The 22,718-nt window shown below is 36.0% G+C and overlaps 1 protein-coding gene across 1 annotated transcript; it reads left to right on the top strand.

Moving 5' to 3' along the window:
- The first annotated feature begins 8,823 nt into the window (after nt 1-8,823).
- On the top strand, nt 8,824-10,678 carry LOC131061236 (non-specific lipid transfer protein GPI-anchored 11). The gene is made up of 4 exons (XM_057994779.2): nt 8,824-9,285; nt 9,456-9,515; nt 10,135-10,167; nt 10,268-10,678. Exons 1-4 carry the CDS (start codon nt 8,922-8,924, stop codon nt 10,492-10,494), a joined length of 684 nt encoding a protein of 227 aa, XP_057850762.1. The 5' UTR covers nt 8,824-8,921; the 3' UTR covers nt 10,495-10,678.
- The last annotated feature ends 12,040 nt before the right edge of the window (nt 10,679-22,718 follow it).

Raw genomic sequence — 22,718 nt, 5'->3', positions numbered from 1 at the left:
TCAATCGAGGAAATACATCATCATAGCCATACATGTAACCACATGAATATCCACCATGCTCTCGTGCTCCAACAATATACTTGAAATAAAACCAAGTGACCACCATCTCAAGAAAGAACTCCTCTCATCCTCCAACATGCCACCTATGGAAGAAAAGGAAGAAACGAAGGTGAAGATGCACCAATCCATGAACACAAGAATAAAATACAATGTGATAACAAAGGCTCCAAGTTGTTGTCATAAAGTAAAAACCCACATGATTGGAAATGACATCCACAATACATGCCAATACATCCCGCCATCCATACCTCCTAGGTATAATCAACATCAATAAACTCATGCCAATATCATATCAACCCATAAACCATAATCAAGCTCCCTATATCAAAACCTATCAATGAAGTACATACATATCCAGGATCTCCCACTACATTGATAATACCAAATCTGAAATGAAGCTCAAAGAAAACCAATTTTACCAATAACCACTCATATCAAGATGTGATAAGTAAATCAAAACATGTAGTACCAAGAACAATCACAATGATCCACACATGCAACTCACATAGTTGCATACTCTCCCACAATATGTCACTATCCTCACAAAACAAGAGAAAATATATAGAATGAAGAGAGACAACTTGTAACCCATAACGTGTCCTTCTACAAATGCCTCAAATAAGCAATTCTTTGTCAATACGATCCTCTTCAAAAAACCCCAAATTAAAATCCATAACAACACCCAAAACCCTCATTCAATCTCTTAGATCAAACCAACATAATTATCATGTAATGCCAACATGGATGTAGGCCTCTCATAACCAAGAAGATAAAAATCATAAAACTATTCCCAATGAAGGAAATCATCCCACTAAACCATCTCCTAACATCCTCATAATGATATCATAATATCAAACCATATGAACTAGGATATAACTAATGCTATACATATCTCAAATGAACCCTCAAAACCTAAACATATCCATACCTCAAGATCCATATATATGAAAGATAAGCATAAAAATAATACACCTGAAAGGAACAATGGGAAATACCTCTCAAGTAGAAAACTACTGAGTAGACCAAGAGTGGACAATGAGAATACTCATCAAGCTATCCAAATCATCATGACTCACACTAAGAACAATCTCCTCTTAATTTCATACTAGGTGAATACCCCTCGGACTTCCTACTAAAACAACCAACCGTCTGAACACATATCTCTAATCACAAGAGAATACCAACATCACCAAAATCTCCATGTATCCATGAGCACATGTAACTGATCAATCCATGCCAAACTCCAAATGAAACATAGCACCATCATGAAGTATCAAGAAAATGATCATGTACCCAATACAAAGAGAACTACCAAGATCAATGTCAAATCTCCAATCTTGAGAACCAAGAACATAAACATGACAACATGATCTAACCATCTCCTCCAAAGAGATAGCATTCTCCATATGAACATATCAAATGATTGTAACATGTTATAACTCTAATGTGTAATCAAGAGTGTACCATGACATACCAACAACCATGATAACATATCAAATGAAAGCTTAAAACCACACCTCAACCAAGGATTCCTTGAGTCCTCCAAGAGTTCCACATCCTCAAATATCATGAAGATCACCATCTCCTACTAGTGTACCTACAAATGTGAAAGACCCTTTTGTAGCAATAGGATCTAAGGCATCCTCCAACATCTGCACACTAAGAAGATCATGCACCATCCAATGGTGAATACACATCACTGCCAACAACTCCCACCGAACCGTGATACTGAGTCACACATGGCATCGTGACAACCATCTCCTACATGAATAACATCCAATTCTACACACATACAACTGAAAAGTCAATAACATCAAGTGTAACCATGAGCTCCAATACAAGAAGATACATACAACCACCAACAAAACAACCAATCAGGAATCAATCCTACACTGCCAACACATCACAATCAAAATCTCCCACTAAAAGGGTAACCAATGAATAGCCAAGCTATCATGACATCATGATAAACCGCATGCTACAAGTCACAATGCCGACTATCCAGGTACCAAAAATATCATCCATCCTCTCATCCCAAAGTAAACATACCAATGTACAAATTACCACAGACAAGGCCAACTAACAAGTATGCACCCCAATGAATCAACCATGTGAATATAGACAATCCACATTGAGTCATCCCACTACAAGTGAATGGGTAGCTAATTTATAACCTACATTACTTGAAGATATAATTACTGAATATGCAAACTCATAATCACATTAGTAAACTCCAAACTGAGATATCAAAGAGAATAATCATTTAGACCACATGACTCAAACACCAAATCAACATCCGATCTGATTTTCCAAATAGGTCCACAATCAAGTACCATAGTCAAGGAAACAAATAAGCATCAAGGAGATAAACAACAACCTCCTAGCATCAAACCAAATCACTACAAGCATGACTAGGTGTCAATCCAAATCTTGTACCTGCATACCCATGACACCATAATCATAACCATCGATATACCTTCACTCAAATTTCACCCACATGAAACTCCAAGCCTCTAACTATGTCCAACCATGTCCTCAAACCAAGAACAACATGTGTACCTGATACCATTAAAGTCCAACTCTGAAAAACACCTGTGCATCTCTACCAAGGAGCACCAAATCGAATAATCAGTTGTAGCATTATAAATATCTCATAAAAACATATACTCCTTCAAGTTATCACCTCATGACTTGTTCGATGCACTCACACTTACACCCCAAATCTAAAGCACCTACAAGTGATCAACCAAGTACACGCCTCTCCATACTCATAAAACTAATAAAATAGAAGCACCACACTGTAGTATACTGAACATTCTCTCCAATGCCTATTCAAAATCCAAAATCCAATTTTGTATGCAAAAATTATGACCAAAACTGTGTAAAGGAGAGAACATCTGGCTTTCAGACTCTAAAAAAATCTTGAAATGGAAAAATCAAGGAACCAAATCTATACCAAACTATAGTGTTCATAATTATCTTTCCAATGAGTATAAGAAGTCAAAAATCTGACATTCTGGGTGAAAGTTATGCTCCATTGAATAAAAACAACCCACTTCCTTTTATGGAAATAATTTGTAGATTTCAAAATTTTCCTTTTCAAAGTGGGGCCGGTTGGCCAAACCTCCTAGATCTTCCAAACTCAAGTGGCAAACAAATAAATTTTAATGTTCCACTAAAAAACATTTAAAACGAACATATGGTGGAATTTTAATTTACAAGGCAGTTTTATTAAAATAGTTTTACACCCAAAGGGAGGGGCCACGGTGGTGGGAACCACCGGTGGTCAAGAAGTATGGGGAAGGGGCCCAGGACCCATCCTCCCCCAAATAATATTATTTTTTTCACATTCGCCTTTTAAAAATAAAAGGCACCCCTGACAAATCAATTTTTTTAAATTAAAATTGCAAGTACGAAATATAATCCAATGGGAATTTTTTTTTTTAATTCTTTAGATGCTTGTCATGAATTTGATGGTCATTAAGGTTGTGATTCTAAAAAAAATAGCAATATTTTCAACTATGACAAAATAGGGCAAATTTTATATCAATTTTTCATTTCTCGACCAACCTAGATCCATTGGTGAGGTTCATTTTTTCCCACATGGTCATCTCTGAAAACTTCCCCCAAAACTCTCATTTAAATGCACATCCAATGGAAACCCTTTTCACCCAATATTTTTTATACCCCAAATCTGCAAACAACCCAACATAATAGAAAACCTAAAGACATCATATCTACAATAAAACAACCTGCAAATGTGTCTCATACCTTGAAATGTCTCAATCCTTTCATGCATAGCCATAGCTTCCACTATTCACCTCTTCCACTCAAGCTAGTCTTATCATCCCAAATCAACCATGAAAGATTTGATACCACTTGTTAGGAAATATTGCTTTAAACCCACATTCTAATAATTCATTTCCTACATAACCCTTGAGAAAAAAGCATACATACAAGCTTATGGAATCACCATAACGCAAAGATCAAATAGAAAAGCCACAAGATAGAACAAGATATATCTTAGGAAAACCCTCATGACGGAATAACCCAGCCTCCAAAAGAATCCATACTCCATCATACTATTCAGCCATAAAGCAACATAGAGTTACAATGAATACCTCTAAATCATCAAGCCCTCCAATGTATTCCCATGTATCAATCCACACATCCCATGCCATGCTTCACAAATACAATCCTCTAAAGGAATTGAAATACAATGACAACCCAAAACCACTAGCCACTCTCAAACACTAAACATGTGCTTTCTTATATAGACCCAAGCTCACACAAAAGCAACTAGTGGTAAAGTAAAACCATGTGCCACAAAACCATTTTCTTTCCTAACTCCTTGACCCCACATTTAATATTTGGTACTAATTTTTCTCTTTTTGAATATTTTGTCCCAATAATAAATAAATATAATATAATAATCCTAATGTTACAATACAACTCATCAAGTGATCTCATGAATATTCCCAAGGAACCTCTACATTTTACAAAAACATGTGCAACATCAAATAAATAAATATTACATTACATGTCCATGGGAAACCACATAATAAATAAATAAATATAAAAATTACAACTTTATTATCCAAGGTGCACAACACCTATTTTCCCAACAAGAAGAATCCCCCAACAAAAACAAAAACAAAAAAAAAATCTAAAAAAAATAGTTAACTCTCGTATGTTGCCTTCAAGCCATTACACATTTGCTAAAATTGGAGCCTCTACAAGGACTTCACTACTCGTAGAATTTTTGACTATTTTTAAAACCCCCACTACTTGCAAATTGAGAGCTAGTCAGAGCGTATCAATGTCTACTAGAGGAAAATATTGAAATTCAAATTTAGGCTTAATCCACATGGATGCCTTGCATCAACATTTCGAGCTCTAGAATCTCTTATCTTTCTTCCACTTTCTTGGCAAGATTCAAAGGCATAATGTCTAAATTCCCTGCACTTAAAAATAGGATCTTTTATCAAATCTCCTCTCATTCTTCCAATATCAATCATCATAATGATAGTCCCCCCTTTCCCTCCAATTGTGATATCAGTCTTCCTTGGGACTTTTTTCCTCAATGTAAGGTTTCCTCTCAATGCATTGTTTCCATCTTTCCTAATCATTTTTATTTTCACTTTGCACCATTTGTTATGCTCTCTTGGCTGGCTTTTCTTCTACCTTTAGTGCAAATTGGTAGGCTTCCTCCATGGTGGTCACCAAGACAAAACTTAATTCCTCCTAAATATTGATTTTGATGTCATTAATGTATCCCACCATCTTCTCTTTTCCAACATCTTTATGTCTAATCCTAGTGATCATCTTGGAAAACTCCTAGATATATTCCTTTATAGTCTTCTCTCTTTATTGCAAGTTTTGAAGCTTCTTCAATAGTCTTAGCTCATAATCCAAAGGTATAAATTAGCCTTTCAGTTTCATCATCATCCTATCTTATTTTGTGATCCACTCCTTCCCTCTCTAGTTTCTATCCAACTATACTTCTTTCCACCAAATGATGGCATGTCCCTTCATCTTGGTTTTAGAAAACCTCACTCACTTTGGATCTTCAATCTCCTTATACTCAAAGAACTCCATCTCATTCACCTAATTGATAAGCTTCTCCTAATTAAAACTTCTAACATGGTTAGTGATTTCAATCCTTGATCTCTTTATCATCCTATCAATTTTCTTCATTAATTTAATTTGATTTGACTCTTCTTTTTGGGGGGTATTATCATCTTGATCTTATACCCTTATCTTTTCATCGTTACTATCCTCTTCTGGTCTCAAGGATAGGGCATTCCTTAGATCTTCTTCCACAACATCTAGTAGGTTCTTCATGGATGCAATCATGTTCATCATCTTTTCTACCCTTATAATAACATTGGACATTGTTGACATCCTTCTTGGTAACATCTTTTTCTTTGGACTGGGTGTGACTACCTCAATTCGGTGATCTAATTTATGATTGCAATTGATTCACTTTGATGATCAGTTGACAAAACCTACAACCTACCTCTAGTTAGTGATCTATCTATACCAAAGTCCTTTTAAAATACACACCTGCATAGTACTCAAATCTCACTCTAATAACACTTGATGCAGTCAACATTGGAGAATTTGAAATGGACTATCTACCCTTGTAGCTAACCGACACACAAAACACAATAGAAGATGGAAAAAAAGTAGGACTATAAATTTTATTGATCATATTAGAAATCTCACATGCCTGGAGGCCCTCGCATATTGGTTACATTTGGCCCATCGACCCCACATACTAGCTCACAAGCTACCATGGGTTTATAACAGAGAAAATGCTTAAAACAAAATTTTTTCAGATCTAACTTTGCCTAACTACTATTGATGTTCTCCCATGAGTCTTAAGGTTATTATATATTAGATTCCAACACTAGAAGTGATTTGAATTGGCCTCCTTTGGGTCCCAGATCCATTTGTTGGTGTAACTTGTGTGTCAACTCTAGATGTTTGGAGAATGTCTAAAGCTAAATGCCAATAGGAGTGGACCCATATGGATTTTCTTTAATCCTATGTCCACTGTGTAACATTCTATGTAGGCTCCAAAAGGTTTGGGAAAGTTTTTGATGCCTTCATCTTTAGAGATCCAATCTCAGGTTCTTTAGGATGCCCCTGCATCAATTTTCTTAGAGGCTTCTTTGTCAATCATCTTGTTTTCTCCCTTTTGGAGAGTACTTTTCTCCCATGGGGCTTTTCTCATTTTCCCTAATTGTGAGAGATTATTTGTGCATGGGTACCTAATAAACCTTGTTATCGAGACCCATCCTTTGCATGTTTTACATCTATCTATTTATTTTTGTTCCTCCCTAAGTTGCATCTAAGGGATTTTGTTGGTATGAATAAGTTTATGTTCCTAGATACTACATTAGTGGTAGTTTATTCATATGTTAAGTTTACTTAGGGCCTAGGAATAATTTTAGAAGTCTTAGTTGTCTATATGAGATCTTAGCTTATCTTATGTCATTTACTTTTTGAGTTATAAGTATTTAACATTTGTTATGTTAGTTATCTCATGTTATAGGATTAAGACAAATGTTCATGATCTTACCTAATCTTATGCCCCTACCTTTCCTATATAAGGAAGGTAACTCTCACATTGTAAAATATCATCTATGTACATTATCATTGTCCTATGGTATTCTTGATATGGTCGAATAGCATCTACTCTTATTGCTTTTGTATTGTCTTGTGGAGGTTATTTTGTGTTGCAAATTGAAGATATTTGATTATTACTTCAACATTATATGCATTTCTGATTTTTTTTATTTCTAAGGAGAGGAACGTTGTTCAAAAGGATTAGATCATCTTCAGCATTCATTGTTGGAGATTCTACATTGAGAGGGGTTATATAGTCTCTCTTCTTCTTATTATTTTACGAGGGGACTTTTTTCTTGCATGGGGTTTTATCCTTTTCATTCTTCTTTTAAAAAGTTATATTTTCTCTCTTTTGGGAAGGATTTTTCATCATTTATTTGTTTTTGATAGATTGAATTTGTACATTGATACCTAACATGGCCTAGTAGTAGGGACCCATCTTTGTAACTTTGCATCATTGTATCTTTAACATTCTCTTGGAATTACACTTAAGGGGGTTCTTGGTGTGAATGAAGAGTGTTACATAACTGGCTCATTAAGTAAGTCATATTCACACTAGTCACTTTAGTTTACTTAGGGTACACATAGGACACTTATCACATTATGTCTAAAGCCATAAGATTAAGAGACATGTCATAATATTATGCAATCTTATGTCTTGCTTTGGTCTATATAACCAAGGGGTTTCCTTTGTATTATAAGTTAATGTAAGTAATCCATCATCATTATATATTTGTATATTTTGATAGAATAGCATTATTTTGTTTTGTTCTTTCACTGTAGCTCCTAGATCTTGGATAACTACATCTTCTAGATAGCTTATTAATTTTAAATAACCTAACGATGGTGTAGGATGACGTCCTTTCATAATTTAGCATAATGACAATTTGAAATTTTGGCATGAGCTAGCAAATAACAAGCTATACTTAAAACTAAGTCAACTTAGAGCTAAATAAACTTTATATCTTGAAAACATAATCAAATATACATTACAAGATTGACTCAAGCCAAAAATGTAGCTTTCAATTTGACCTCAACATAAATACTTATAATATGAAACTTAAGATTCATTTAAATATAGATTAAATAATATTTTTTAAATCAAATAAATTTTAAAATAATTAAAATACCAAACAACTCAAAATCATATAACACTTAAATGATGTAAAACTAAAGATAAAAACAGCCAAAAAAAAAAAAAAAATAGACTCTACTCTTAAGCTCTTTCTCCAAGAAGATGAGCCGCTATCCACCCCACACCAAAGCATGTTGAAAGTCTTCAATTTAAAACTGGTGTACCTTAAACAATGAATATGTTCAATTTTTAAATGGATTTCTTCTCAATGCCTGTCAACTTATGAATTAAAGAAACAAAAAACAATTATTTCTACTTGTTCAGATCATATACAAAGTACATGCTAATTAAAGCGAGATTTTGGTCTCTATAGCCGCTTAGATTCAGAACCGGTGGAGAGTGGTGGGTTTGTTCAACGAAAACCTTCCCAATTATTGCCACCTGTTGCTCTTTCCTTAACCTAACAGTAAAATTCACGCAATCTCTGTTTTTTTTCCTCCAACTCTCTTTATAAACTGCTCTTCCATAGTACAATCTAACATTCATCTATCTATCCTCAGCTTCAACTATTCTGCATTTAGCTCCTTATTCATATTTCTCTTCAATTATTTACTTTTCTTCACTGTTAGTTTTGTGGGTACTTTTTCTTTCAATGGCAGGTGTAACAGAGTGCTCTAGGTTATCAGTTTCTGTAATAATGATCTGGGTGGTGACAGTTGCAGTAACTGGAAATTATGGCGGTGTAGTAGCTCAATCAACCGCTCCTTCTGCAGGCTGCACAACTTCGCTCATAGCTTTGGCTCCCTGCGCTGGGTATGTCACAAGTAATGTAACCACCTCACCTCCATCACAGAGCTGCTGCACTGCACTTTCTTCTGTGGTGAAGAACAACGCAAATTGTCTGTGTCTTCTGTTCACCAATAACAATCCTTTAGGCTTCCCCATTAATCAAACAAGGGCTCTGACTCTCCCTGGTGCTTGCAAAGTCACCACTCCCTCAATCTCTCAATGCAAAGGTAATTGAATGTTACTTTTGTTATAGGAAACTATGCCTTTGAAGTTTTATTGAAGTATTATAAATGAATGTAGGATTTTTTAAGTTCATTTTAACATCAAACAGTAGATTGATGAGTTAAAAGTAAAGCTTAAACTGTCATGATCACTAAATTGTTGTTGTTTTGAGCAGCTGCCGGTGCTCCTGCTCCCTCTTCATCTGCAGGTGCTCCAGCTCCCTCTTTATTTACAGGTAAAGTTAATTCTTTTAATAAATATAAAATGCTGGCTGTTAAATTTTTAGGTTTCATGTCACCGCAAAGGATGTTGTAGTTGTGTGCTTCTTAAATTCATTCAAATATGACATCATATTGGTTTGATTTTTTGTTGAGGTGTTTAGAATGTATAATATCTATCAAGACATTCGATTGCATATTTGATCAGAATACACTCTGCTTTTCTAATTTTCAATTACAAGTATTAAATATGATCCAATGTGCATCTTGATGTCCTTAACAAGAGTAGACCACAGTTATTTCTCTATTAAGTTATAATAGTTGTGTATTAAGTCATGTTTAATTAGTGTGTCAATTTAACATCATATAATTTCTAACTTTTTTAATTTATAGAATACATTTCATATTCAATTATGAGCCTGCATGATCAATGCTGGCAACTTTGAAGGCTCAATTACTGATGTTAGAGTATTAAACATTAAGTCAACAGATATTATCATAACTATTGAAACATGCTTAACTACTGAATCCTCTTCCCTAACTTCCTCGTCATATAAGAAAAAATAAAAAGAAGAAAAAAATCACTATATTATAGTTATTGCTGTCATAATCACTATATTGTTGTTTTGTGAGCAGGTGTAGGAGTACCGGCTCCCTCTGCATCTGCAGGTAAATAGAGCTTTCTTTCTGTGGGTAATTTATATTTTTTCTGAAACAGAAAAAGGAGATAATATTACTCAATTATGAGTGGGAATTTGTTGATTTGCAGTTTCCAGCAATAGTGCACCGACAGGAAGTGTTCCCTCCTCATCGCCTGAGCCTGAAACATCAATCCCCCCTGCAGTAATTCCCTCAGCAAGATCACCCACAAGTTCTGTTGGAGGGATATCGCCAACAGAAAGTGAGCACCCAAAGACAAGTGCAGGAGCCCATTTAACATCATCCGCCATTATCAGTATGATGGTGGGATTAGTTATAGTGAGCATTGCGTGGTGAGAGTTGCACCCATGTTATTCACTTGTATTTTAACATCTTTGAACTTTCCCACAGCGATGTGAATGTACTGTTGAGAGCATAAGAATCTTTTGTCAGCTGTTTACTTGGTTTTCCTGTAGTATTTTTTCTTTTACCCAGTGTTTCAGATGCCGATTGCATGCTATGTGAATAAACAATTTTTCCCACTATTTTACTAAGGATTCCTTTGGTTTTCTGAAGCTTGGTGCCAAAGTTATTAATCATAATTGATTGTTTCTGGAAAGTAGCAACTAAATCATCCCATCAGTTTTTTAATTCTAATTCTACAGAACTTAACATAAGTAACAAGAGAATCTTAGATCTAATAAACTAGAATTGGCTTCGGCAACTAGGAGAAGTACAACAGAATGGTAAACCATCACTCGCAACATTTAAATTATGAAAGTATTAATGTAAATATTTATTTGATCAGCCATCCGATTAACAGTTTGATATTTATATATCTATATATATGGAGTTAAATAAGTACGCATTGTTCATCAATATAGAAAATAAATGTTTCTATATAATTTAGATAGAGTAAATTAATTAATTATAATAGATAATTGAGATTAAAGGTCTCTTTAATAGGAACTTTTCATTTAGCTATTTTGAAACCTTACCTGTCGGATTATGGTTTAGAGCAATCTAAGTCTTATTATGGTAGTCAGTCCCACTTCAGCTGCTCTAATACCACCTAGTATAGGCCACACGTAACCAACCCGTGGCTCACTAAAAAACCCTATGTCCAACTATATGGAAAAAAGCAAGGTTATCTCTTTTGATTATAGGTTTACCCACAATAACTCATAGTTTATGACAACCTACCCCTCAAGGGTACCACCTGACCTGCCACAACTACCTAACAATAAAGACCTGCCTTATATGCACTCAAACACACCCATTGGACACCATTTGACCAACTATCAAAATATCACATCTTACTACACATCCTATTTGTTAGGGTTCCCATAGATACTGGAGGGGGGGGGTGAATCAGTATCTGACCGGTAATGAAATTTCCTTAAAACTGAATATGCAGAATATAAAGTAACAGTATACCGGTATGCAAGAATTAATGCAAATAACAAAATCAAAAGCATCCACATGAAAAGAACACCATAACACAAGATGTTTAACAAGGAAACCCGGTGTGGGAAAAACCTCGGTGGGATTTGTGACCTACAATATTCACTTACTGGCCAATAAGAGAATATTACTTACAATAGGGGCCTGCACATGCAGGAAGGCCAACTGCCTAGAGCTCACTGCTCAAAAGAAGTCAAACTGACTTACAATGAGGATTTACACAAATCCAATATTCAGTACTGCTTTACAATAGCATCTTCAATGCCAGATTCAGTACCGGTGTTTGCTCTATTCTTTACATATACCCTTGACCTACAATTTGCACATTAGATCTACCTTCTAATTTATTTATTGCATTCTATCTATGTCGTACAAATGACTACAATGATCTCTTTTATATATAAGAGTCATTTTACAATTTGCCAAGTCAGCTTACAATAATAAACAAAATATTAAATATCAAAAATCCTGTCGGCCTCTGTGCCGGTATACATATTTCCTTCGGTGCCGGTGCCGGTGTAGATTGATCTTTTGATGCCAGTGCACTATCTTGCCTGTGTTATACTTTGCCGGTATAATGTCTTGCCGGTGCCATAGGATTGCAAGGTTGCCTGTATAATGCTTTGCTAGTATAATGTCTTGTCGATGCCATAGGATTGCAAGGTTGCCTGTATAATGCTTTGTCGGTATAATGTCTTGCCGGTGCCATAGGATTGCAAGGTTACCTATATAATGCTTTGCCGGTATAATGTCTTGCCGGTGCCATAGGATTGCAAGGTTGCCATCAATGACAAAACCTTCAATCACACACAATGTCTCATTGGAGTGTCCATATGCCAACAATCTCCCCCTTTGGCATTGATGGCAACACTCATGAGAAATTTCAAAAAGATATCCAAAAATGTGTATACCAAAAATGTGAGAGCTCCCCCTGAGCATGTGATCCATGTGTTTTGAATTTTCTCATCTACTACTCCCCCTTTGGCATCAATGACAAAGGTTAGTAGATTTTGTAGTTGTACCAATTCATAACCTCAACCTTGTAGTTGGGTAGTTATTATCTGAAGAATATCTCCCAAAATTAAGTTTATACCATCCATAAACTTCTTTCTCTCCTTTATTGCTATCTCAGTTCTATGTACTGTACCAGTGAGATGTTGCAAGTGCTCTGTCGGTGTCTTGCTACCCTGTGTTAGTGCCTCTGAGATTTCCTTACGCAGAGATGCTAAATAGTCCAATCTTGGACTTAGTTTAGATCTCAAAATTTTGCTTTGTTTATTATTTTCTCTTTTTCTCTCTCAAGTTTGAGCAATTCTTCCTCAAAATTTGTTATCTTTTCCTCAAAAACTGATAGTGTATCAGGTGAGTTAACAAAATTATCAGCCAGTTTATTGATCTCTTCCTAGACCTTGCTCATCTTTTTGTCTACATCCGAGGTCAAAAAGTTTATCTTACAGGTGTCTTTGTACAGAGTTTTGTATTCTTTCAACAAATTGCACAGTTCCAATAGAAGTGTGTCAAATTCCCTATTACACTTCTTTATTCCTTCCTCAAAGAATTTTTGTTTCTCTTTTTCTACACTTTCCTTTACAGTTTCTACCTTTGTTTGCTCAAAATTTCCAGAAATATATTTACAAAGTGTATCCAACTGTCCTAAAGAATCTTTGTTGGCTATATTACAATTGGGAGCTATTAATTTCAAAACTGGAATTGAATCATCTATCGCTTTATAGGCTTGTGAGCTATAGTCAGTTATTTTCTTGATAGATTCGACCAATACCTCTGTTACATTTGATGGTGACCCAATAAACTGAGTGCCAGTGGAAGGGACCATGCTGGTATTGACCTCTGGTAGGTCTGTTTGTGTCTCCATCTCTTTAAGCACAGTTTTTCCTGCATCATTTCTTACCGATGGAGTCTATTCTGGTGGTTGCTCTGTTTGAGTTCCAGAATCCATCTTTTTCTCTGAATCTGCTGTCGGTTGCTCCTTTTTTCCTATTGCCAGTTGCTCCTTTTTATCAGATTTATCTGTGGTATCCTTATCTACCACTATGTTGATTTTATGAGTATCAACATTCACAGTATATAGGACTTCAGGATTAAGATTATTATCCTCTGTGTTCATGCTCTCAGCTGTCGGTTGATCTTCTGCAGTTGTTGTTACCGGTGGAGTATTTAAAGGAGGTGGGGGTAAGTTGTCTCTAATCTTGATACTTGGTGGTCCACCACTTTACCTTTCCCTTTGTCCTTTTGATATACCAGAATGGGCTTGGGATTCATATATTCTTCTTGTTTTTCTTTTTCAACCAAGAATCTATCCCAACCATCTTCTATTTCAATTGAAACTTCAATAACTCTACCTGCCATTAATGATATTTGCTGGTGTGCAGTGGAAAAGACTGTCTGGTTGGCCTGAGCTACCAAATCATCAATTTCCTTAGGTGAGTTGACTGGGTATATTGCAAGTAATTTTTCTATTTTAATTTTCTTATCTAACTCAATTATTCCTTGCCTTCTGGCCTCAAGTCTTTTATATAATTCATCAGGAATTTCATTTAGGACTTGCATCAAAAAAAATTTATACATGTCCATGTGTAGTATAACACTTTCCTCAACTTGTCCTTTCTCATCTTCTGATAGGGTGTCATAGATTTTCCCTATGTTTATCAATTTACCTTCCTTAGTGATCTCATTCAATAATATGTCAAAAGGGGCCAAGTCAATGTCTATCTTCTTCTTCTTTTTGGGGGTCAACTTTTTCTTAGGTGTGGCTTTCTTGACTGGAGACCTTACAGCTTGTTGCTTCTGTCTTGTCCTTCTAGGTGAAGGAGAGGATACCGGTGAGAGGTCTCTTTTCCTAACAACTCTTTTGAAAGTTGCTGGCATATCTCCTTCTAAGGACATATCTACTAGTGATAGATGAGTTTCAGGCTGTTGGGCTACCAACTCTTCTTCTGTTATGCCGATTTTCTTTAATACATCATCTTTTAAGGCTTTTGCTTGCCTGGTTCCTTTCCTCATAGATGCCTCAACTTTCTTTACTCTCTTTTTAGATTGAATTTGACTTTCGATGTGCTCAGCACTACCAAATACTTCTTCCTTTGGTTCATTGGGGGCTTCCAGAAGTGCTTTGGCATAAGTTTCCACTATGTGGTCATCTGTTTCATACCCCATCTCTGTAACCCAGATTGTTCTTGGGATGACTGCTTCCATCCAGATCTCATCCTTTTTTATTACAAAACATATGTCATCCTTATATTTGTTGACAATTTCCTGTGATAGTCTGATCCTCTTATTCATTCTGACCTTTAGTGCTTGAAAATACTCATGGATATTCTTTTCTTTGTTTTCACCCATGTTGTTGAATAAGTCAGACAATTGTTTTCCTACCGGTATGTCAAATCCAAAGTCCTTGTTGCCTATACTGGGAGCCTGTTTGGTTATATGTAGCATTAAACATACAAGTAAATTTCCAAATCTAAAGGTTCCTTTCTTATCCTTCTTAATTTTTGCCAAATTGTCAATTAACTCATCTTTTAACCATTCACAGATATCAATTTTCACATTGTCCTTAACCATGTCATAAGCACTCTTTATGCATAAACTGGAAACAGAGTTAAGCCTATTTGCATGAGTTGCTTTGTAACCTAAAATCATGCTAACAAATCTATCATTTGTATCGGTCACATCATTAACTCTCAATGATCTCTTGTCGGATGTTGCACCAGTTAAGTTTATTACTAGGTCATTGGAGACCTTCTTGGTTTTGTCGGGTCTGGTACCGGTGGAAGGTAACTCTGTTACTGCTTTCACAACTACCTTGGTAATTTTATGCACTGAGTCAAGCCAAAAGAATGAGCCATGTAGCCTGCTAAGAACTATCCTACCCACTTCCTTGGGAAATTCAGGAATACTGAGGATTTCAGTGAATCCTAGGGTTTCAACAATTTTATGTTCAGGTTTCACATTTCTGGCATTGTCACATATAACAGATTTATACATGTCTTTGATTTCTTTATCACCTAATTCCCCTATGTTGCAATGAATATACATTCTAGGGTCTTCTGCATAAACAACACCCTTTGGAATTTGGGAAAATGCACCTGTGCTATCATCTTTCTTAGCTACCTCGGGAACTAGCTAAAACACGAGCCTAGGTCATTTTATAACCTCGACTATTATAGGGTTTGCTATGAATTCAGGTGCAGAGGAGGATGCCATGATGATAAATACATTTTTCTGCCTTTGGATGGATTGATTGCTGAAGTGCTTTGCCTCTTTGCTCAAAATGCCTTATCTCAGAAATCTTCGCGCTCTCTAAAAGTTTGAATTCACAGTGAAATGAAATGGAGCCAAAAACCTTATTTTATAAAGTCTTTTCTATCACCTACCACATTAATTGTTTGTCGGCAATGTATTAACTCAACTTTATTTGTCGGTAATGAAGGATTTTCAACTTCTTTTCTCTAACCGAGGGAATAATAGCACATGTGTCATTAAATTGCCAAACCCTCAAGATAATTTTCTTCAGTTTGATGAAGAACATCCTGCCGGTGGAGCATTGCTCTGTTCTGCCGGTGGAGCATCATATTGTCCTGCTGGTGAAGCATTTGTTGATTCTACCAGTGGAGGAGTAACCCCAATATTTAGATCACCTTTTCTAATCCATTTCTTTAAAAATTCTTGCTTAACCTCTTCAACCTTTTCTTTACCTTTCAAGCTACTACTTTTGTTATCTACTGGTGTACCTTTACTTCTACAGAATTTAGCAATATGACCAATCTTGTTACATGCATAACAAGTTACATTATTTTTCTGAATAGCTTTCCCATAACCTATGTCAGTTTGTGTTCTGAATTTATTTGATAAAAGACCAAATCTTCCACAAACATAACATCTTACATTCATTCTGCAATTTTTAGAGTTATGACCAATTTTGTTGCATTTGGTGCATTGACCGATGGGAGAATTGATATTCTAATAATTCCTAGATCTACATTCATTTGCCTTATGACCATATTTATTACAGTTAAAGCATTTTCCATTGAATTTGTAAGTGTTAGAGGGTCTTACTGGTTTGCTTTGATCCTGGGTATTTGTAGTACCGGAGCTTTCTCCAACTTCAAATCCAACTCCAGAAGTGTCACCTTTGGGTTTTTGATTCTTCAATAAGGTACCAAGTTCTTCTGAGCTTTTCTTGAATTTTTCTTTGTGTTGATTTGCAATTTCCAATTCCCTTTCCAAGATCTCTTTTTGTCTCATTATTTCATTCGAGTCATTTTGAGTATGCATCAGATCTATCTTCAACATATCATTTTCATAGCTAAGTCTTGTGTTCTCATTTGCTACATCACTTAGTCTTCTGGTCAATTCTTCTTCATTCTTCTTTCTGTCCTCAATCTCTTTGCAGAATCTCATAGTCATATCCTGCATTTCATTTTTTGTTGTCATGATCTCTTGTTTCAATTTGCTTATCATATCATCTAGTGATTCCTTTTCATCATTTTCATTTTGCAATTTTTCACAAAGTTCTCTTCTCTTGTTTCTTGTAATAGTAAGATTTTCTTGAAGTGCCTGAATAATGTCCTGGGCTGCTTTTAAATCATCTTCTAATTTGATATTTTTCAACTTCTCTGCATCATAGTCAGTAAGAGCTCCTTCAAGTTGCTTCATCAGATTTTCCATCTTTACCGGTGTCAAAATCTTCCTCAAGTTGTTAGGCTTTTGAAAATAGAGGACTAGGCTCTGATACCAATTGTTAGGGTTCCCACAAATACTAAGAGGGGGGGGTGAATCAGTATCTGACCGGTAACGAAATTTTCTTAAAACTGAATATGCAAAATATAAAGTAACAGTATACCGGGATGCAAGAATTAATGCAAATAACAAAATCAAAAGCATCCACATGAAAAGAACACCATAACACAAGATGTTTAACAAGGAAACCCAGTGTGGGAAAAACCTCAGTGGGATTTGTGACCCACAATATTCACTTACTGGCCAATAAGAGAATATTACTTACAATAGGGGCCTACACATGCAGGAAGGCCAACTGCCTAGAGCTCACTGCTCAAAAGAAGTCACACTGACTTACAATGAGGATTTACAGAAATCCAATATTCAGTATTGCTTTACAATAGCATCTTCAATGTCAGATTCAGTACTGGTGTTTGCTCTGTTCTTTACATATACCCTTGACCTACAATTCGCACATTAGGTCTGCCTTCTAATTTATTTATTGCATTCTATCCATGTCCTACAAATGACTACAATGATCTCTTTTATATACAAGAGTCATTTTACAATTTGCCAAGTTGGCTTACAATGATAAACAAAATATTACATATCAAAAATCCTGTCGGCCTCTGTGCCGATATACATATTTCCTTCTGTGCCGGTGCCGATGTAGATTGATCTTCTGATGTCAATGCACTATCTTGCCTGTGTTATACTTTGCCAGTATAATATCTTGCCAGTGCCATAGGATTGCAAGGTTGCCTATATAATGCTTTGCCGGTGTAATGTCTTGCCGGTGCCATAGGATTGCAAGGTTGCCTATATAATGCTTTGCCGGTATAATGTCTTGCCGGTGCCATAGGATTGCAAGGTTTCCTGTATAATGCTTTGTCAGTATAATGTCTTGCCGATGCCATAGGATTGCAAGGTTGCTATCAATGACAAAACCTTCAATCACACACAATGTCTCATTGGAGTGTCCATATACCAACACTATTACATAAAATATTACTCCTTTTATATATCTAGATGTATACATCCCCTATCCAAAGATGTGTTTGTTAGAATCTGAAATGATGAATAACCTAAAATACCTAGTGCAAATGAATAGAAATAAAATTGTGAATGTAAATGATATAGATCTAAATAATAGCACAAAATTAGCCTCCAAGAGAAAAATTGCAAATGTTAAACAAGAAAATAGCATTAGGAGAATGTAAGGGAAAAAAATTGCAAAAATACAATACAATACAATACCATGATTAGCTACGAGTGAGTATATATAGAAAATGAGAGAGGAAGAGATGGAAAATATGACCAATGAGAAGAGTTTTTCATAATAGCCTAAAATATGCAAGTGTAACTCCCATTAAAGATGTTAGTCTCAACATTTCATTCTGGAAATGGAGGGAACAGTGCAAGCGAAAGGAAATTTGAATTTTGGAAATGGAGGTAACAACGATGTTGGTTCCTCTAGTTCTGCTGCCTCTGCAGCTCAAGGACAAGCGTTGGATGAGGAGGATGGGAGATCGGATGGTGACCCATGGCATCAGGATCCTCCTCCTAACCGTAAAAAGATGAAAGATTCTCCAAAATCGGGTCCCGAGGGTGTGAAAGTTGACTTGGAAAAGACTGCAAAGGTGAAGGCTCTCAAATCGTGGAGCGGTCTTTTTGCAAACAAACCTACTGGAAAATTGTCTTTCCCCTTTGTTGAAGACGTCTCTGATAGAAAAATGGGTAAATTAGCTATTGTTGTTCCAAATTTGGTTATTGATCATAGCATTTCTTTAATGGCTTTCTCTCTAGTGGGAAAGTTTGTTGGACCACGACCCAATATTAAGGATGTTAGATCCTTTGTTAAGAGAAAATGGAGGCTGAAAGGTCGGGTTGATGTTTTAGCCCTGTTAAGGGGTTTCTTTGTTTTTTCATTTTCTTGTGGGGAAGATCTGGAAGCAACATTAAGCGGTGGACCATGGATGTTTGGTAAATCTTCCCTTTCCCTAAGAAAATGGTCTCCAAACATGGAACTCAATGATTCCTTCTTTGAATCTGCTCTGGTCTGGGTAAGGTTACCCAGCTTGCTGCTCAAATTCTGGGTTGAGGATGTTTTTTCAGGTATAGCAAATTCCTTTGGGGAGCTTGTTGTGATAGATCCAATGGCTACAGCTCAAAAGAGACTGGTTTATGCAAGAATTTGTGTCACTATTTCATAGAAGATGGATCTTCCTAGTTCTATTGATATAAATTCCAAACTTGGGTTATGGGAATAGACAATAGAGTTTAAGTCCCTCCCCTTTATGTGCTTCTCCTGTAAGAAAGTTGGTCATTGGGCTAAGGCTTGCCCTAGTAACCCCAAAAAACCTATGAAGGTTAATAATCCTCATAAACAAGTATGGAAAGAAAAGACTAATAATAAGGAAGATAGTAGAGTGGAAGGAGGAAGCGAAATTTCTAGTAACCTAAAATATTTATGAGAAGATGATAGAAATACTATCCCTCTTAAGGGGTCCCTTTTGAAGGAAGATAAAAAGGATGAAATTAATGGATTTGAGATCAAAACAGTCAATATTTTTTAAGTCTTACAAAATTAGGAGGAAGAGAATGTAATCATTGAAGAGAATCTTGAAGAAGGTGAGATTGATGATATAATCGGATCCCAACATGAGGTCCTTCATGTCTCAGTAATGAAAAGTGATAAAGACTGCCCAAATGATTCTGTAGGACCTGAAGTTAATTCTGGAAGGAAGAACAAGTTTGGATCACCTAAGGTTAACCTAAACTCTTTATTTCAGAATGTTGGAATTAACACGCCCTCTTCTTCCCATAAAAGAGGAGAACTGTGAAATAATATGCAAGCTGATCTCAGAGATGAACATGACAAAGAAATAACAGGGAATGGAAAAAAGAAAAATAAGAAGGCAAGATTCCCTAATGGGATGAAAACTAGGACCAGATCTAAAGCAAATATTGGTCTTTCCAAATCTCCACAGGGTCATAAAACCATTAAATGGCATAGGGACTAGGAGAGTAAGCAAAACATAGCTGATGGAAGGCGGCGAACTATATAGGAATCCTGCTCCCAGGTTTCCAAATGAAGGTAATCTCCTGGGACATTTGAGGCCTAAATGGTCTCAATAAACAGGATATATTACAGAATCTCATTAGAGATCATAAGCCAGATATTATCCTTGTGCAGGAAACCAAAATGACTAAGGAGAAAGTTGAGAAGTTAAAGTTCTTTAAAAATGGAGGATTTTGTGGTAGTAGCTCGAATGGGGCCTCAGGTGGGGTGGCTATTTTTTGGAACAAGAAAACTATTTTAGGAGATATGATTGATGAAGATGGTAATATTATATCTATGAAAGTTAAAAGCATCACTGAAGGAAAGGAGTGGGTGGTTACAAATATCTATGCCCCTAATTCCAAAGCTGCTAGGAGTAAATTTTGGGATAAAATCCAGCAGAAAAGATGCTCTCTCTCTCAGGACAGTTGGCTGTTGATGGGAGATTTCAATACTCCTCTGCAAGGAACTAAAAAATTTGGAGGAACTCAAGCCCAACTGGATAGCAGAAATGATTTGATGGACTTCATCAATGTCAATGCTCTTATTGATACTAATCTCACTAGAGCTTCTTACACCTGGTCTAATCGAAGGGATGGAGAAGACCTCAATCAAATAATGCTTGACAAATCCCTTATTACTCATGACTGGATCCTTTCTCATAGATGCTCCATGTCCATTGTCAATTGAATAGGCTCGGATCATTGTCCCATTTCTTTTGTTGCTGAGTCTATCAAGAGTAAACAGTGTTTCCCATTTTGGTTTGAGAAAATGTGGATTTCTCACCCCTCTTTGGAAAAATCAATTGCCAATTGGTGGAATATTGATGTGGATGAAATAGCCATGTACAAAGTTGCTAAAAAGCATAGAAACATCAAAGATAACATTAAGATTTGGAATAAGAAGGTTTTTGGTGATATTTTTGAATCAAAAAAAAAGTTGAAGGAGTTAGAACAGATCCAAAACTCTATACAGAAAGATGGATATAAAAAGTATCCCAAGGCTAAGGAAGATGATATTTTAGTCAAACTTCACAACATTATATCTAGGGAGGAAATCTATTGGAGACAGAGGTCCAGGGCTATTTAGCTGGAAGTTGGGGATAGAAATACTAATTTTTTTCACATGACTTCTATGAAACATAAAGTTGCGAATAAAATATCTAGATTAATTGCTGAGGACAATATTCTTCTTAAAATTGATGACATTGGGGATGAAGCTGTTAGTTTCTTCTCTCAGCTCCTCACAGGTAGTAAGGAGATTGATTTTGCTAAGCAATAGGATCTGGTTGACAACATCCCCAAGATTATTGAACCTCACCATAATAAGGCCCTTTTTGCTATCCCTTCTATGGAGGAAATTAAAAAAGCAATCTTGTCCTTTCAGGGGGATAAGGCTCCAAGACCTGATGGCTTCCCCATGTTCTTTTTTCAAGAATTTTGGCATATTGTGGATAAACACACGATCAATGTTGTTAAAGAATTTTTTGGTTTAAGAAGAATCCTTAAGGAAATCAACTCTACTTTTATTGCCTTAATTCCTAAGGTGGCTAGGATGGATTCCATGGGAAAATTCAAGCCAATAAGTCTATGTAACTCCTTTTATGAGATCATTTCTAAAGTTATGACTTCTAGACTTTTGGCTGTCCTCCCCCTCATCATCTCAAAGGAGCAAAAAGGATTTGTCCCTAGTAGGTAGATTTTGGATTCTATCATCCTTGTGCATGAGAATATTCATTCTCTTAATGCTGTCAATAAAGAAGGATTTCTGATAAAGTTGGATCTGGCTAAAGCATATGATAGAGTGGAATGGCAAGCTCTTTTCAGAATTATGGAGGCCTTTGGATTTGATGAGAAGATAATCAAAATTACTAGAGAGCTGATCTCCATCCCAATATTTTCAATTCTCATCAATGGGTCTCCATCTAGATTCTTTAAATCTTCTAGGGATCTCAGGCAAAGAGATCACATATCTCCTATCCTATTTACCATCTTGGCAGAGAGCATGAGCAGACTGATCAAAAAAATGAAAGTGAATAAAAATATCAAAGGTCTTCAACCTTCCTCTGCTAATGTGTCTTGTACTCGCCAACAGTTTGTTTATGATACTATTTTAATGGGATATTCCTCTGTTGCGGAGGCTATTGCCTTTAAATGTGCTCTTAGCTCATATTCTTTGGCAACAGGCCAGCAAGTCAATTGGGACAAGTCTGCTATCTATTTCATGAATACTCCTATCATAAGACAACAAAGAATTGCTAATATCATTGGGTGCAAGGTGGAAATGCTCCCCTCCACTTATTTGGGTCTCCCTTTGGGAT

This window comes from Cryptomeria japonica, chromosome 7, assembly GCF_030272615.1.
Source record: "Cryptomeria japonica chromosome 7, Sugi_1.0, whole genome shotgun sequence".
NCBI classification, from domain to species: Eukaryota; Viridiplantae; Streptophyta; class Pinopsida; order Cupressales; family Cupressaceae; genus Cryptomeria; species Cryptomeria japonica.
Note: the sequence above shows the minus strand (reverse complement) of the source record. Positions and strands in the feature narration are given on the sequence as shown.

What these genes read in the sequence shown, in the direction of transcription:
- LOC131061236 (XM_057994779.2), top strand. Translation starts at nt 8,922, where the DNA reads ATGGCAGGTGTAACAGAGTGCTCTAGGTTATCAGTTTCTGTAATAATG. An exon ending in AGCTCCCTCTTTATTTACAG is followed by an intron (nt 9,516 to 10,134) that starts GTAAAGTTAATT and finishes TTTTGTGAGCAG; the next exon opens with GTGTAGGAGTACCGGCTCCC. An exon ending in GGCTCCCTCTGCATCTGCAG is followed by an intron (nt 10,168 to 10,267) that starts GTAAATAGAGCT and finishes GTTGATTTGCAG; the next exon opens with TTTCCAGCAATAGTGCACCG.